Here is an 18,339-nt window from a genome sequence, read left to right as displayed (position 1 = left end):
TAACTTCTAGTAAATCGAACCTGGGGTGGGATCAGGCTGGGATGGGACCTTCTCAACATCAAGCAATGAAGGGATCAGTCCAATTTGGTTTGGGGTTTTGATTCTAATGTAGTTTGTAAGCAACCAGCATATAATGTCAATTCAAAGGCAGGCAGCTGGGGAGGTTGCATTAGGCTTGAATGGATTAAAGTCAACTAGCGTCTATAAAAAAAAAAATTTGTTTAATTAACTCAGGATGGATCCATGAAGTTTTTAGTTGAAGTTTCATCAAAACTTTTGACTTTGCTTTCTTACCACTAATTGATTATTTTGTGTTTTATTTAGAATGGCATACAACAGTGACAACTGCTACAAGTTCCCCTATTCACAGCACCACTACTGGTAACAACCAATATTTCATGTATCAGTAAGGCCTTTCACTGTAATTTGAGTACTTGGCCAATGAGACTCAGTCAGCTCCATTCAGGTTTCAATGATGCCCAAGAAAGTTGATGTTGAGTCTTTCTCCCATTTGGTATCTAATTACTAAGTGGCAATGTTCCTGGCATTGACATTGACCTTTCAACATAACTGTTCCCTGCCCATTCCCCTGCCTACACCACTCTGCCAAAACTAAAGTTTCAGAAAATGATGTAAGTAATTATATGATGGAGCTGCCTCCTGCAGTGTTAAGTCTAAGCAGATCATTCTGAGGGAAGGTCAGACTCTACCTTCAAACAAAGCATGTCAATGAGGTTGTGCATCTAAAATAGCTTGGGCCTCATTTCTGCAGTAACAGTTGAATTTTCAAACTCGCCTCAATACTCAGCCATTTAAAACCAGGTAATATTGAAAGGACAGCTTCAGATTATTTGCACCATTTTGCCATGGTAAACTAGACTCCGTTCCAATCCAATATCATCCCATTTCTGCAGAAGAGGACAAACTTCAAAATCAATTTGAAATTTCTGATGCTTGCATCCATCATTAACTTGACATAGATGACCGTAATTGGATTCATTCTGACTCTTCAATAGTGTACAATTTTGTTCAGTGAATTTAAGCGCTTTAACAATTCGGTTGAGACTGGCCATGTTAATTTACATATCATCCTTGCAGCCAGGGGGAATAACCATCTCAGAACAGATTAACGTCAGAACAGGTACTGGAGCAAGAGGCCAGGATTTCACGTCACTATGACCCACCAAACATCTGAGCTTGTATGCCTTTGACGATATTGATAGGCTCATCTTTTATTTCACAGAACTGTTTTGCAATGGAGAATGGTCATCCTGGTTTAATACCAATACGCCATCTATTCAGGATAAAGGCGATTATGAACTGTTGGAAGAATTACCCCCAATGTGTCCCTATAAAATAAGTGACATTAATTGCGAAGCTATCAAGTTCCCACAGCAACCAATAAATAAAACACAGGACATTGTTACTTGTGATAGAACGAAAGGGCTGATCTGCAATTACACTGACCAGAGTCCCAAGGATCGCCTCATGTGTCTGGATTATAGAATTAGAGTGTGCTGTGAGCGAAAGCAGAGTACTACCACAATAATTCCCACAATCTATGAGACCCCATCCAAGAATGTCACATACAGTCCACCGGAATCATGTGTTTGCAATTCATACCCACGAAGGAAGGTAAGGAAATCTCACACAATTCTTAAAAAAATGATTATATGTGAGGCATTAAGCATAATTAAGGAAATCTAGTCATGTTGGTCATCAACTGCAACTGCAATTTAGTTGGGAGGTTTCAAAAATAATGTGAATTTTCTCAATTAAATTATTATTTTAATATTTATGAAGAGACCTTAATATTGTTATACACATTCAATGTTAACAAGTTTGTATTTTGAAAGGTTTTGGGGTCGGATAGGGTGGGACCTTTTTCTTTGGAGCGTAGGAGGTGTGAGGGGTGACCTTATTAAGGTGTATAAGATCATGAGGGGCATGGATAAAGTGCACAGTCACAGTCTTTTTTCCCAAAAAATGATTCTAAAATTAGAATGCTTAGGCTTGAAGTGAGAGGGGAGGTATTAAGAGGAACGTCAGGGGTGACTTTTCCCTCAGAGGCTGGAATGAGCTGCCAGAGGAAGCTATAAAAGTAGACATAATTAAAGGCCCTGTCCCACTTTCCCGAGTTACTCACAAACTCTCCCGAGTTGTCCCCTTGATTCGAACTCGGGGAATGTTGGGGAATGTCGGTAGTGAGCTCGTAGGAGTCCGTAGATGTTTCGTAGCGGCTCGTAATGCCAGCCGTAGGAACTCGGGGCATCAGGTAAGTCGGGACGTGTTGAAAAATGTCCACGAGTTAATAAAATAGCCCCGAATACCTACGAATGGCTATTACTGTAATTCTCCGAGTTCGAATCAAGGGGGAAAACTTGCAACTTGGGACAGTGGGACAGGGCCTTACGACTTTTAAAATGCATTTGGACACATAGGAAGGGTTATGAGGGCTGTTGGCCAAATGCAGGCAAATGGGACTAGCCCCATATGCCAACTTTGGCAGCATGAACACGGCCTATCATGTCCTGTAGAATTTTAAACTGCCAGAGTTGCACAATGGTTGCTTTAGTAAAGTGTGTCAAGTTTTAATTATTTTATTTATAATGTTCCTTCTAGTGTTTGGAATCATGGCAGGACAACTGCACAATTGTTACCTGTATGAAAGGAGATACGTATAAAATCGAGCCCGTTATCTGTCCAGAGTTGGGTAAACCAAAATGTGGTAATAATATTGAGCCTGTGAAAGTTCGCACCGAAAACGGATGTTGTGAGCAGTGGGAATGTGAATGTTAGTATCACAAATTTATTCAAATGACTGCTAAATTGAAGTTACTATAAATCATGGGAAGTGTTTTCACCTTTGGTTGGAACAAAAAACAGATGTAAATGGGTTGATCACCATTGCTGTCCAGTTTCTATTTATTGGAATTTACAATGCACTGACTACTTAAAGTCCAGCTGATCCAATCTTGTCTGTTTTACATCCCCCACCAAAAGGTGGAAAAACCATCCTATTGACACTGAGACTTTTTTACATTTTATTCTTATTTATTTCTAGGTGAATGTGATGTATGGGGAGACCCTCATTATACCACATTTGGCGGTTTGTCATATGACTTCTTTGGTAACTGCACATATACACTAGTGGAAGAAAAAATCCCAAAGTACAATTTCTCAGTTCTGGTGGATAATTATTTTTGCATCCCCTTCATAAAGAACTCTTGCCCAAAAGGCCTAATTATCTCTTATAATGGAAACGTTGTGCATATTTCAACTGGGGGAGAATATGTGGTGAGTTCCTTTACATTGTTACCAATATTCTAAGTTAGAAATATGCAGTCAATTTGGTTCTTAAGCTTGATCTGCATGTAAAATACCAAGACTGATCTAACTCCATTCAACCTACAATTGTCCGACTTCACTCAAGACTTCTAGTTAACAAAAATCTATTAACTTTGTATTAAGAGTTGTTAACTAGAAGTTTTCACATCAATTGGCAATTGCAAGAAATTCCAAACTATTACCACATTGTGTGTGCAGATGAGTTTGCTACATGCATCCTATAACGTTTGGTTTGATTTTTCACCCAGCCTTAGACTTTCTGTAGAGTGTATATAATCTTGCCTCATAATTTAGTCCAAGTATCAATTTGATAAATTCACAATTTGCTGCCTCCAAAGCCAATATGCCTTTCTAAATCTAAGGTGCATAGAATTGCTTAAAGGGCCTGCCCCACTTACGTGACTTTTTTGGCGACTGCTGGCACCCGTCATAGGTCGGCAAAAATTTTAAACGTGTTGAAAATTCAGCGGAGACCAGCAAGACGCTACGACTCTTTGAGTGACTAGGAGACTACTCACCACCATACAGGCGACATGTCGCAGGGTTAAGCCTGTATGGTCGTCAGTAGTCGCCCAAAGAGTCGTACCTTGTTCTGGTCTCCGCTGGATTTTCAACATGTTGAAAAATTTCGGTGACCTGTAACAACCTATTGATGGGTGCCGGCAGTCGCCGAAAAAGTCGCGTAAGTGGGACAGGCCCTTAAGTGTTGCTGGGATTTGTGTTTAACCAAGGCTTTGTTCGCTTCTTCAATTCATTTCATATGATGTGGGCAGCACAGGTAGTGATCTTTAGTTTAAATGTGGCAAAACTGGTAAAGTTCACTCCAGTTCTTGCTCACTTATGATTAATCTGGCCCCCGGATGATTCAAAATATGAGGTGAAAGTGAGGAAGAATCTACTTGATTCTGTCACCTTATAGGTTTTCCACCATTTGCAAGGCATAGGTCAGGAGAGCGAAGGGCTACTCTGTTGCCCTGATTAATTTTGATACAATAATAATCAAAAACAATGGGACATAGTAGCCTAATGCACTACTCTAATTATTCATATCATCAAGCAATGTGTAACATTTGCAAATGTAAGGCAGTAACTTGCCAAACAGTCTGTGAAAACCATCCCAAACCTGTGCCCAGCATGTCCCCACGGAGCCTTCGACACATTAACTGCAGCTGCTCAATACGGTCATTGCCACCTTCTTGAAAGCAGTTAAGTCTGGACATTAAATGTTGGGATCACCCACATCCAATATAAGAACTTTAAAAATGAAGCAAAACTGTGTTGCCCCGATATCATCATGAGGGTCTTGATTTATTTTTTTTCATTTCACTGTCTGATAATATGGCAAAGACCTTGACTTACAAAATAATTTGTGACATAACAAAACAAACCACGTTAAATTATATTCTGCACATTCATTTTTGAACACATTAACTGTAGAGCTGTTTGACAAATTATTTGAAGTGAACAATTTATTTTATTGCCAGAAACTACTTTATGGCATATTAATTCTATAATGTGCATCAAATATAGACATGATCAAAACACCATACAACATGTTTTTTGTATCTTGTGTTAATTTTCATAGTTATTATATTTTTCCTTTCACAGTTAACAGTCAATGGAATAAACGTGAAACTTCCCTACAATTCAAAAGGATTTAGCATTACAAAATTAGGCTCCAGCACACGTATTTTTATTCCTGACATTCGAACAGTAATTAATGCTCTCCGTAATGCCTTTAAGATCAGAGTACCTGAAAAATACTTCTTTAACAACACTCAAGGCCAATGCGGTATGAATTCTAAGACTCCATAAAGTTGTATAAATTCATACATTCCAAAATCTTACTAATTTGTGCCTTAATTTGATTCATAACATAATATCTCTTTTTTAGGATCCTGCTCTGCAGACCAATGCATTAGAAAAAATGGCAAAGTTGAGCCTTCTGACTGTTGTCACAAAACTGCATTTGATTGGAAAGTTGATGATCGCAGTAAACCTTACTGTGATTCAGCTCCCACTAATGTTCACTGTAGACCCCCTCTTCCTCCACCAACATGCCCCGGTGTGAAAACAATCTGTGATATCATTCATGGAGAGTAAGTGACCTCATTCTTGCCATTTATTTTATTTCAGGATAACTGATTGTGATGATTTGCACATCCATCTGCATTTATTCCGTCTTCTCCTCTCTCTAATTATCTAGGGCTCATTAAGTATAACTCTTGCCTCTAAATCACAAACGTGAGCACAATATCCAGTTTGACAATCCAGTCCTGAACTGAGGGAATGTTGCAGTTTCAGATAATTTCCCGCACATTTCTTGCACTGAAAATGGCAGCCATGAATTCACATTGAGCCCTCTGACGTTAATACCTAAAGCCCTGCTTCTTATGATCTCTCCCCCTTTTCAGAAACTCTTTATAACTTTTGATGCTTTTGGACACCTTTTGTATCTTCTCGTGTGGTTCAGGATCATTTTAAATGTTAAGATTCTTGCAAAATGTGTTTACTGTATTGGTGGTGTAAATGCAGGGTGTTGCTGTTATCATTTGCTTCAAGCAGACATTATTCCTATTGTGTACGCAGAGTGGGTCCTTAATACCCTTGTCAAATTGGATGTTGACTGAGATGACCTTTAGAAGATGCACACTTGACATATCTTCCATTATATTCAACTACTTATGGCTTTGTGCTAAACCCCAAGGCACTAGCACATGCTCAGCCCCAGGGCAATTGCTTAACCACCTCTGCTTGCTGCCTCCAATCTTCCTTAATCTCCTGAGATCTCCTGAGAACTAATCACACTGTGCCACACTAAATTAGTTCACTCCTGGGATTAGTGAACTAATCTCAGAGGTAGCAGCAGATCGCCAAAGAGCCGGGCTCGATCCCGACTATGGGCGCTATCTGTACGTAGTCTATATGTTCTCCCCGTGAGCTGTGTGGGTTTCCTCTGCAATTTTCAATTTTCTCCCAAACTCCAAAGATGTACAGGTATGTAGGCAAATTGGTTTGGTAAATGTAAACAATGTCCCTAGTGTGTGCAGGATAATGTTAATATGCTGGGATTGCTGGTCGATGCGGACCTGATGGGTTCGAAGGGCCTGTTTCCATGCTGTATCTCTAAATTAAACTGTCGCCATAGTTTCAGTTGAGACCCTAAACTACTCCCCTCCCTCTTAGGATTCCACAGCCACATGATGAGGTCAATGTATACAAAGCTCACATGGTGTCATATGCGATTCAAGTATTCAAAAATCTGCCAGAGGAAGCTGGAGAATTAAGTTAAACAAATTAGTAAGCAAATTGGCGGAAGTCATCAGTAATTGCTTGCATTATACGTTGCACTTTCAATCTGAGACTAATCCAGAAACCTGTTTCAGTTTACTTTGTATGATGAGCAAACTCAGGATCAGTAAACTAAAACCAAAGTTGTATCAACACAACTAAATACATAATTTTCTATTAGCTTCAATTTTAATTGTCTAGTTTTTCAGGTTGAATAGATAAGACAGTTAGTGATAAATTATTAGAGTTAGTTTGTGACAAATTATTTTATTTTCATCTCTTTTATCTCCTGTAATTTTTCTTTTTTTTCTTTATTCAGACCATTTGGAGAATGCAGAAGGAAGATCGACCTTAAGCGGTTTGTCAATAGTTGTGACTTTGACCACTGTGTTCTCAATTCCACTGCTGACTGTAGTAGCTTGGAAGCTGCTGCTGCCGCCTGTGCAAGTGTGGGGGTGTGTGTGGATTGGAGGAATTACACAAATGGAAAATGCAGTAAGTATCCCAAATTTGGATGATAATTAGGTGCTTATGAAAACAGATATATTTACTGTCAGATACAGAGGAAACATGACAAGATACAAAAAACAGTTTCTAACCAAAATAACAAAAATGAATACTCTTCTTGGACCAATGGTTTAAAGACCATAAGGTAGAATTAGGACATTCAGTCATGATTGATCCAGCTTTTCCTCTCAACCCCATTCTCCTGCCTTCTCCCCATAACTTTTCATTACCTTATAAATTCAGAACCTATCATCTCTGCTTAAGTCCACTGATTCACCACTCTCTGGCTAAAGAAATTCCTCCTGCAGTCCGTCCTATTATTCTGAAGCTGTGCCCTCTGTTTCTAGACTCTCCCATTACTGGAAACATTCCTTCCACGTTCACTCTATCTAGGACTTCCGTTATCTGGTATGTCTCAATGATGTTTCCCATCATCATTCTGAATTCCAACGAGTACAGACCTTGAGCCACTCTTCATATGTCAACCCAATCATCCCTGGGGCCATTCTTGTAAACCACCTCTAGACCCTCTCTAATGCCAGCACATTCTTCCTCAGATATTGGGCCCAGAATTGCTCACAATATTCTCAATGTGAGCTCATGTGCGCTTTAAACCCTCAGCATTACATCTTTGAGTGGTTTACACTTTGAGTACTTTATATCTTCAGCCTACTTATCAATTCTTAATTGAGAGGATTCAGGATGTCTAAAATCTGTTTTGTAACCTTGCGTCGGATATATAAAACCTTCATTAGAGGTTTCATGTCTTATTTGGTGAAAGCGGGATTCCAGGTATGTGTAAGATGAAGATTTGGATATACAAGACTTTTGCTAACATGACAGAAGTTTTTGATGATATATATTTAAATTGAATGCCTTTTTACTTAGACATTTTGTCCATATCTGCACTGATGCACTTTTTTTTAAATTCCAAAGATTATATCTGTGATGAAGGTTTAGTATACAAGCCATGTGCAAGGAATAACAGTGACTATTGTGAACATAAGTAAGTATAATGCTCGCATGTTCCAACTAAAAATTCATATCCATGTCAGTCATGAACTATAATATTATTTTATTAAATCCTTGTTTTTGATTGTAAAATTAAATCAAAGCCTCTATCTCTTCCTCTAGTGTGGTGAAAGCTGGAGAGATGTTCAACCCAGCTGTGGAAGGCTGCTTTTGTCCAGATGGATTGGTCTTTTCTGAAGACAGGTCCAAATGTGTTCCTTTTTGTGAAAGTAGGTTTATTGAAGTTTAAGTTTCAATTGTTTTTGCATTGTTTGTTGTATACATTAGGAATATCTGCAGGCTCCAGTGGGATGTGATTGTATACATCCCATAATGCTCAATTGTTTAGCGGGACGCAGCTAATGGATAGTTATTTTTGGTTTCGACAAACAACGTGGAAACAGGCCCTTCAGCAAACTGAGTCCAAGGCGACCTTCGATCACCTGTTCACACTAGTTATATGTTATCCCACATCCACTCCCTGCATACTAGGGACAGGTTACAGAGGCCAATTAACCTAGAAAACCCACATATCTTTAGGATATGGGAGAAAACCGGAGAACTCAGAGGAAACACACACAGTCACAGGGAGAACAAGCAAATACCATGCAGATAGCACCCGAGGTCAGGATGGAACGCAGGTCTCTGGCGCTGTGAGCCACCTATTCTTGGTGTTGCTACTTGGTGAAGATATCTTGGAGAAATATTTCATGCGACTAATTCTCAAAATAGGGACAACTATTTTCTTTTCATACTTACTCTCAACTGTAATTGCAATGGTCTTGAACATGGAATTGTGGTTAAGTTTGACACATTAGTAGATCTGATATATTTATCAAATGTCTTCAGTGGCAGAAGGAGAACTGCAAGTGTGCCAATTAGATTAATAAAGGAGTATTATCAATGATTCTTATTTATTAGTTGTCAGGTCGGGGGAAGTTCCCCCCGCCATGGGTACCATGTAATCCCGTGCTACCTGTTCCATGGTCGGATAGTAGGCGACTAAACCGTTTCCATTGCCTGATTTGCCAAGTGAACCCCCAGCAGGACCAAAAACAAGACCTGTCAAAGGGCAGATGAGCTCCTAGCGAGGCAAAGGCCATCCACAATTCAGTAGAAGTTGTGCTCACTGTCATACATTGCATTATAAGGCATGATGATGGTAATGATTTTTTGCTGTAAACATGGCTGGAAAACTAATAATGAATAACAATTCAGTTCATACATTCTGGCTTTTACATGGCAAGCCAGTGACCCAGATAAATAAGTCCTCATCAACATTGTCATATAAAGGAAAATATCTTATCTTTTGAATCTCCCACTTTTGCAGCTGTTACAATATTATTTAAATACACGCATCTTTAATGAAATAGTGGGAGATTCCTCATTTGGTAACACTAAAGCTAGATGCAAGAAAATAAATCAGAAGGTGATTTTTTTACTAGTGTTCTTACTTTATCCAGATTAGGTATTTTTATTAGGTTAAAATCTCCATGAGAAATAAACTAATCATCAGTAGCTCTCGATTCACTCCATTGTAATACATACTTTACATTCAAAGGTCCAGCAATTCTCCACTGAAGTGACTTTCCTACATAGGTGGTAGGTTAGAGGCCTCAGTTTTGCATCATACGACAGTGTCCTAAAAACTGAAGGAGACAAATAAAACCTCAGAAGTGGTTGAAATGTTTTTTTCATGATCGACAAAAACAACAGCCACAGAGAAATTGACCAAAGCCACACCAACCACCAGCTATGTACCTGGTAAGTAATGGTGACTTGTAATCATGTAAAGCCCCTTTCCACTTGTGCAATGTTGTGATTGCTCTGTGAGTAGGTCGTGAAGTAAGCCTTTCATTCTTCTATCGAAACCTATTTTCCTTGTAATTTGCTTCCAGTATTTATCTTGCTGATTATCCTTAGCAGGATGGAATCCAAAATTAGGAATATTTATTATCACATTTCTGATTTGTGAAGCTCCGAGTGAAAATGGTGCATTGAGGTGTTATTCCTAATAAATAACACATCTTCAGTTATTAAAAATGTTCTCCCTTCAATATTAACACTATGAATGTAAAATAATATCGTGGAATCAATTGAACCATTTTCCTCAGGTCATCCTGGTTTGATTGTTTCATCTGATTGACCATCTTTCACTGCTCCAAATGCAAGTACAGCGGTTGTGTTTTACTTCGGAGTCACGTGAGTGACTACATGAAGAACCCACTCAGCGCGCATGCGCGGCATTACGCCAGCAGTGCAACAAGCGGCGGCAGCTGGAGTTAGGCTCTCCCGCTGCAATTTAAAAAACGGACCGTTAGGTAAGTACACTGAGGTGTGGAAAGGAGTCTAACGGAGAAGGAGAGTTGTGTATGTGTTTTCTGCATATAGAAATGAGTACACTCAAGAAAAAGCTCTGAAAGAGAACTGCCCCCCGCTCAATCTCAGGGTGGCAGCAATAGGCGGCTGGACCGCTCATAGAGCGCACCAGCATCCCCGACACCAAGCCAAGCCCAGTCCCGCTAACACCTGAACAGCGGACTGGGAAAAAATCCACCAGGAAAACCAACCGGCCGGTGAGTTCCGATTTGTCGGAAGAGGACATGTCTCCACCTAAACGGAGGAGAGACAGCCGCCTGAGCTGCATCCAACAGCTATTGGAGCAGCTCCAGCGGGATGCGCAGAAAGAGCGCTCTCGTGGAGGGAGATCAGGCACCCCCTCCACAGTGTCTTGTGTACTGCCCTCTGCTCCCTCATTACTGGAGGCTAGCATTGGTGACCAGGGCTGGGCTGGGCTGGAACAGGGGCTGGCGGACGAGATCGGGAGTATGCAAGGGGTGCAGGAGCAGGAAGAGCTGCTGGGTGTGGTGGACCGCTATGTAGCAACCCCACGTGCTGGAAGACCGCTGGAACCGAAACTGGCGGCCAGCATAAATCATCTTTCGAATAAGCCCTTGCAGGAGAAGGTGGTTTCTGTGGCGCTAGATCTTTACACAGCACCAAAGAACTGTGAGGCCCTCAGAGTGCTGACTGTGAACAGCCAAATCTGGGGGCATGTGGGGTCACACATGCATAACTATGAACTCAAGCTACAGCGGATCCTAAGGCTCCTGACGTCGGCCATCACAGCCTTTGCTCATTCTGTGGACAGCACGGACATGGATACCTGCCAGCAGGATGTACTGGCATTGATGTGCAACACTCAGTTTGAAATTAACAACTTCCGGCGGGAAATCATAAGACCTGCCCTCAATCCCAAATTTGCTGGGTTATGCAAAGCCCCAGCTGCAGAGACGGACGTTCTGTTATTCGGGAAGGACCTCACCTAAAAAGTAAGGGACATGGAAGAGGCATCGAAAACTTTCAGCCTCATGAGGGCAGGCCCCGGGACGAGCAAACCAAGACCTATAATACCCAAGCGGCAGCACCCCATGGCATCCACCAGTCGACGTCCTCAATATGGGACTTGTGAAAGCTCGGGGACCGCATTTTATCCCCAAAGATCTTTTTTAGATCAGGGCCCAGAGCGGACCCCATGGAAAATGCGCCACCCCCCAACATCGCCAGCACGTCAGACAAACAAAGCCTTCAAGGACATGAGAAAACAGAAGAAACACCAATAACCATGGAGGTAGGTGGGTCTGGTTGCTGCCAGCATATAGAGAGTAATGGTTCTTTACTAACATGGGGGAGATTACACTTGTTCAAAGAAGCATGGGGTACTGTCACGAGTGACAAGTATATACTCAACAGCATTAGTGGATATAAAATACAATTCATGTCAGAAAAATCGCCGCTAGTTCAACATTGGCCCCAAAGGGTATTTTCTCCCTCAGTCAAAGAGAAACGTGAGGGACAAGCTGAACTGGTGAGACTTATCACAAAGGGGGTCATCGAAAAGACCAAACATGAACCTTTGGAATTTGTATCGAATATATTCACTAAAACCAAAAAAGATGGTGGATGTCGCATCATCATTGATTTAACATCACAAAATAAGTTTGTTAAGTATATACATTTCAAAATGGAGACATTTGTTACTGCCAAACAACTGATTTCCAAAGGATACTTCATGGCAAGCATTGATCTTAAAGATGCTTACTATCTAGTACCCATACACAAGGATCATCGCATATACCTAAAATGTATCTGGATGGGACAGTAATGACAGTACAAAGCATTGCCCAATGGTCTAACTTCAGCCCCAAGATTATTCACCAAAATATTGAAACCAGCCATGGCAATACTAAGAAAACAAAAACATATTGTCATGGCATATCTGGATAATATTCTGATAGTAGGGAAAATGAAGGAATTGGCTGTGGCAGCAGTATCAGCTACAAAACAGCTCCTCGAAATTCTGGGGTTCGTCCTACATCCAGATAAATCCAAGTTGAAGCCATCCACTATCATGGACTACCTGGGCTTCACAAATAACTCAGTCCATATGACTATTACCTTGCCAAAGGAAAAAATGATTGAATTAGCACAATCATGTAACAATTTAATGGTCAACGAGCGACCAACTATTCGACTAGTAGCAAGAGTAATTGGGAAAATGGTAGCAGCATTTCCGGCTACACAATTCGGACCTTTGCACTATCAAAAGTTACAGAGAGCAAAGGTACGGGCACTAAAACGACATACAGGTCACTATGATCGTGTCATGAAATTACCCACTGAAGCAATATCAAAGCTACAGTGGTGGGCAGAAAATGTTTGGCATAGTTTCAGCCCTATCATCATCACTAACCCTACTTTAGTTATTCAAACAGATGCCAGTGCTCAAGGCTGGGGAGCGACTAACTCCATATCCAGCACAGGTGGTAGATGGACTAACCTAGAGTCATCATTGCTACTTACACTGGGCATTAACTATCTAGAGATGTTGGGCGCCTTTTATGGTTTAAAAGCATATGTATCTAATATGCAGCACTTGCATGTTCAGTTACAAATTGATAGTACTTATATTAACCATGTGGGCGGCATAAAATTATCATGCGACAAATTGGTCAACATGATTTGGCAGTGGTGTGTCGAAAGACATATTTGGCTATCAGCTACTTACCTACCAGGTAAGCTAAACACAGTAGCAGACACCAGGTCACGCAAATTGAATGACAACATCGAATGGATGTTAAACCCTAAAGTATTTGCTGAAGTTACTAAGCAATATGGAACGCCAGATATCGATTTATTTGCATCAAGGCTAAATCACCAGGTACCTATGTATGTCGCTTGGGAACCAGACCCAGAGGCAGCAGCGGTAGATGCCTTCACGCTGGATTGGGGAAATTTCTTCTTCTTTGCTTTCCCTCCCTTCTGCCTCATCAGTCGGGTACTTCGCAAAATACAGATGGACTCTGCTTCTGGTATTTTGATGGTGCCTGACTGGCCTACACAGCCATGGTTCCCAGTTCTGCATGACATGGTGGTTGAATCACCAATGGTTTTTCCCAGTGATCCAGGATTATTAACTCACCCAGTATCAGGCATAAACCACCCATGCCATGAGAAAATTAAACTCCTGGGTTGCAGGTTTTGAACAGACCTTATCTGGAATTGGGATTTTCCGAACAAACCATCACCACCATGTCGGCATCCCTTCGAACATCCACCAGAGGCAGTACTTAACCAGCATCAAAAAATGGGAGAAGTACTGCCAGGAAACAGGAACAGCTAATCCAGTAGTGGTATTCCGGGCCTACCCACCAGAGCCAGGGTTGTGTGTCGTGACCCATCTACAACATTACATAGATACAACCCACAATATCAGAGGGAGTGAAAAAGCCTTATGGGTCAGCCACAAGAAAACCTCATGGCCGGGTAACGAGCCAAACCATTTCAAAATGGCTCAAACAGGTACTGAAGGCTGCCGGAATAGATACTAATACATTTAAATCTCATTCCACTAGGGCAGCATCTACATCAACGGCCGAGAGAATGGACGTACCGGTTGACCATATTCTGCATACAGCAGGATGGTCGAGGGAAACGACATTCAGAACTTTTTACAACAAGCCGTTGACAAAACCTGATTTATTTGCAGAGAAAATATTACAAGCTGCAAATATTTAATTCAAGCCCGGGGGAGCAATTATTTTGTTATTGTTAATAAATACCTTTTTTGTTTCTCGAAAAACAGATTCATTGGTTGATTACCATAACACTTCCTCCCTCAAGAACTTCGGCAGTGAATGAAATAAAACTATTACACAATTTGAAATCACAGAGCTTTGAAGTCTTCACGTAGTCACTCACGTGACTCCGAAGTAAAATAGTAAGATTAAACGAGAACTTACCAGTTTGAAGTTTGATCTGTATTTTATGAGGAGTTACGATGAGGGATTACGTGCCCTCCGCTCCCACCCTCATTGTATAGATCAAACTAATAACTGATGTCTCCTTTTCTTTACTATGTTTACTTCAAATAACTGTGTCTATCTGTGATTCCACACTGCTGCTTGGAAGTATACCGTGCATGCGCGCTGAGCGGGTTCTTCACGTAATCCCTCATCGTAACTCCTCATAAAATACAGATCAAACTTCAAACTGGGAAGTTCTCGTTTAATCTTACTATTTTTGTTTATAGTAGTTATGTAGCCTTGGAACCGTGTATTTCTTTTTCAAGCTTAATTTCTTCATCCCACTTTCCTAAGGAATTACATAAAATAGGTTGAGCAGGTTGGCTCTATACTCATTGGATGTACAATATTGAGGGTCTACCTTTCAGAAACAAATAACATCCTGAGGGGCATTCACAGGGTGGATGCTGAGAGGATGTAAGGGTTAGCGGGGAGAAGTGGATGTAATTTCAGAATGAGGGGTTATCCATTTCAGATGAACGGAGGAGAAATTTCCTCTCAAAGTGTTGCAAACTCTTGGAATTCTCTATCTCAAGAGTGCTTTGGAGACAGAATTGTTGAATGTATTCAAGGTGAAGATTGACAGATACGTAATCTATTTAATCGAGCATGGTAAATTAGGTTAAGGCCAAGATTGGATCATCCATGATCGTATTGACGGGAGGAGCAGCCTGAAGAGGGTAACTGGACCATTCTGCTCCTGCTTTTTTAATGTTTTTATCGACAGGAGGCTACATTACCGGAGATCTCACATTCAAACAGTGATAATGATACAATTATGAATGGTAAAACGTAGTCAATGACAATCAATACAATTAGTTGAAATGATTTTCTTACTCTGTAGAAATAATATCAACGCCAACAACAACAATGACAACAGCACCAACAACGTCAACACCAACCACAACAACTACGCCAATAACCACAACAAAAACAATGACGCCAACAACAATGCCAACAACCCCAACAACAATCACAACAACAATCACAACGACACCAACAACACCACCAACAACAACACCAACAACACCGCCAACAACACCACCAACAACAACAGCAACAACCACCAGCTCTACAATTAGTAAGTAACAGCCATTTGTATATTGCACCAAGTCTGTTTGCATATAAGGATACAAAGTGACGGAGTAACTCAACATGTCGGGCAGCATCTCTGGAGAACTTGGATGGGTGATGTTTTGGATCAGGATCATTATTCAGACTGATAGCCTGACCTGCTGAGTTACTTTAGGGGTGACACAGTGGCACAGCAGTAGAGTTGCTGCCTTACGTGCCAGAGACCCAGGTTCAATCTTGACCACAGGTGCTGTCTGTATGGAGTTTGTACATTCTCCCTGTGACTACGTGGATTTTCTTTGGGTAGAAATATAGAAACATAGAAAGTAGGTGCGAGAGTAGACCACCAGGTCCGTCGAGCCCGCACCGCCATTCGCTCATGGCTGAACACTAAACAGACACACTTACCCACAAACAGTAGACACAAGACACAGAACACAAGACACTACCCTCCCCCTTATACCGCTATCACCCCTCTCCACCCCAAGAACCTCGTGATCTCCTGGGGGAGGCAAAAAAACGGATAAAAACCCAGGTCCAATTCGGGAAAAAAATCCGGGAAATTCCTCTCCGACCCCAATCCAGGCGATCGACACTTGTCCAGGAGATCACTCAGGTCTTACTATACTAACCATACCTAGGTCCATATCCCTGCCCTCTCCCCGTAGCCCCTTATCCCCTTGGCAGCTAAAAAACCATCTATTTTAGTCTTAAATATATTTAAAGTTTCTGCTTCCACTGCTCCCTGGGGCAGTGAATTCCATAAATTAACCACCCTCTGGGTGAAGAAGTTCTTCCTCATCTCAGTTTTAAAAGAGCCCCCTCTTATTCTGCAACTATGTCCCCTAGTTCTAGTTTCCCCGATCATTGGGAACATCCTCGGTGCATCCACCCGATCAAGGCCCCTCACGATCTTATATGTTTCAATGAGATCGCCTCTCATTCTTCTAAACTCCAAGAGTAGAGTTCCAGCCTACTTAACCTTTCCTCATATGTCAATCCCCTCATTGCAGGAATTAATCTTGTAAACCTTCGCTGCACTGCCTCCAGGGCTAGTACATCCTTTCTTAAGTATGGACCCCAGAACTGTACACAGTATTCCAAATGTGGTCTCACTAATACTGTGTACAGCTGCAGCAAGACCTCCGTGTTTTTATACTCAATCCCCCTAGCAATAAAGGCCAAAACTCCATTGGCCTTCCTGATTGCTTGCTGCACCTGCATACTAACTTTCAGTGATTCATGTACTAATACCCCTAGATCCCTTTGCGTTGCATTACAACGCAGCTCCTCCTCATTTAGAAAATAACTTGCCCTATCATTTTTTTTCCCAAAGTGAATGACTTCACATTTATTAGTATTAAATTTCATCTGCCACGTTGTTGCCCACTCACCTAGCTTATCTATATCCTTTTGCAGACTCTTCCTATCCTCCTCATCCCCTACTTTTCCTCCCATTTTTGTATCGTCCGCAAATTTTGATATATTACACTTGGTTCCCTCCTCCAAATCATTTATATAAATTGTGAACAACTGGGGTCCCAGCACCGACCCTTGCGGAACCCCGCTAGTTACCGGTTGCCATCCCGAGTATGAACCATTTATCCCCACTCTCTGCTTCCTATTTGTTAGCCAATCCTCTACCCATGCTAATATATTACCCCCAATCCCATAATTTTTTATTTTTAGCAATAGTCTCTTATGTGGCACCTTGTCAAAAGCCTTTTGGAAGTCCAAGTATACCACATCCACCGGTTCCCCTTTATCCACCCGGGTTGTTACTTCCTCAAAGAATTCGAGCAGATTCGTTAAACAGGACTTCCCCTTCACAAAACCATGCTGGTTCTGTCCGATGAAGTCATGTTTATCCAAGTGCCCCGTTAGTGTTTCTTTAATAATTGTCTCTAACATTTTACCCACCACCGATGTTAGACTAACCGGTCTATAGTTACCCGCCTTCTGTTTACTTCCTTTTTTAAATATAGGTGTTACATTGGCCATTTTCCAATCCACTGGGACCGTTCCTGCCTCCAGGGAGTTTTGGAAAATTATCACCAATGCATCCACAATCCCCACCGCTATCTCCCTCAAGACCCTTGGATGTAATCCATCAGGCCCAGGGGATTTATCCTCCTTCAGTCTCATTAATTTCCCTAATACCACCTCCTTGGTGATCTTAATAGTATTTAGCTCCTCCATTCCTACCGCCCCCTGTTTATCCAGCGTTGGAATATTTTTTGTGTCTTCTATGGTGAAGACTGATACAAAATACTCGTTTAATGCCTTTGCCATTTCCATGTTCCCCACCAACAACTCTCCAGTCTCACCCTCCAATGGACCAACGTTCACCTTAGCCACCCTTTTTCTTTTTATATAGCTATAAAAACTCTTACTATTAGTTTTTATGTTGTTCGCTAAATTCCTTTCATAGTCTATTTTCCCCGTCTTAATTAATCTCTTAGTTATTTTTTGCTGACCTTTAAATGCTTCCCAATCCTCTACCCTCCCACTATCTCTGGCTACCTTATATGCCCTTGCTTTCAGCCGGATACTATCCTTTATAGTTTTACTGAGCCATGGCTGACTGTTCTTACCCTTACCCCTTTTTTTCTTCATAGGAATAAATTTTTCTTGAAGATTATACAGTATACCCTTAAACGTACACCACTGCTCATGTACCGTCTTATTCTTGAGTCTGCTATCCCAGTCAACTTTGATCAGCTCAGTCCTCATACCTTCATAA

General features: G+C 41.2%; 1 protein-coding gene across 3 annotated transcripts in view; it reads left to right on the top strand.

Annotated features, from left to right (window-relative positions):
* LOC129707991 (mucin-2-like) overlaps window positions 1-18,339 on the top strand; it is a 149,877-nt gene that overhangs the window by 98,068 nt on the left and 33,470 nt on the right. The window contains exons 51-60 of one of the 3 annotated variants that reach the window (XM_055653526.1): window positions 325-381; window positions 1,244-1,635; window positions 2,623-2,794; window positions 3,065-3,297; window positions 4,957-5,140; window positions 5,243-5,447; window positions 6,959-7,134; window positions 8,083-8,152; window positions 8,281-8,387; window positions 15,367-15,676. In XM_055653526.1, coding sequence (XP_055509501.1) covers window positions 325-381; window positions 1,244-1,635; window positions 2,623-2,794; window positions 3,065-3,297; window positions 4,957-5,140; window positions 5,243-5,447; window positions 6,959-7,134; window positions 8,083-8,152; window positions 8,281-8,387; window positions 15,367-15,611 — 1,841 coding nt within the window. In that variant the 3' untranslated portion in view covers window positions 15,612-15,676. Of the gene's footprint in view, window positions 1-324; window positions 382-1,243; window positions 1,636-2,622; window positions 2,795-3,064; window positions 3,298-4,956; window positions 5,141-5,242; window positions 5,448-6,958; window positions 7,135-8,082; window positions 8,153-8,280; window positions 8,388-15,366; window positions 15,860-18,339 lie in introns of those variants that run through there. The other 2 variants (XM_055653525.1, XM_055653527.1) reach the window with 2 other exon arrangements.

The sequence above is a fragment of the Leucoraja erinacea genome, chromosome 22 (assembly GCF_028641065.1).
Source record: "Leucoraja erinacea ecotype New England chromosome 22, Leri_hhj_1, whole genome shotgun sequence".
Lineage (NCBI taxonomy): Eukaryota > Metazoa > Chordata > Chondrichthyes > Rajiformes > Rajidae > Leucoraja > Leucoraja erinaceus.
This window is presented reverse-complemented; position numbering and strand designations above follow the sequence as displayed.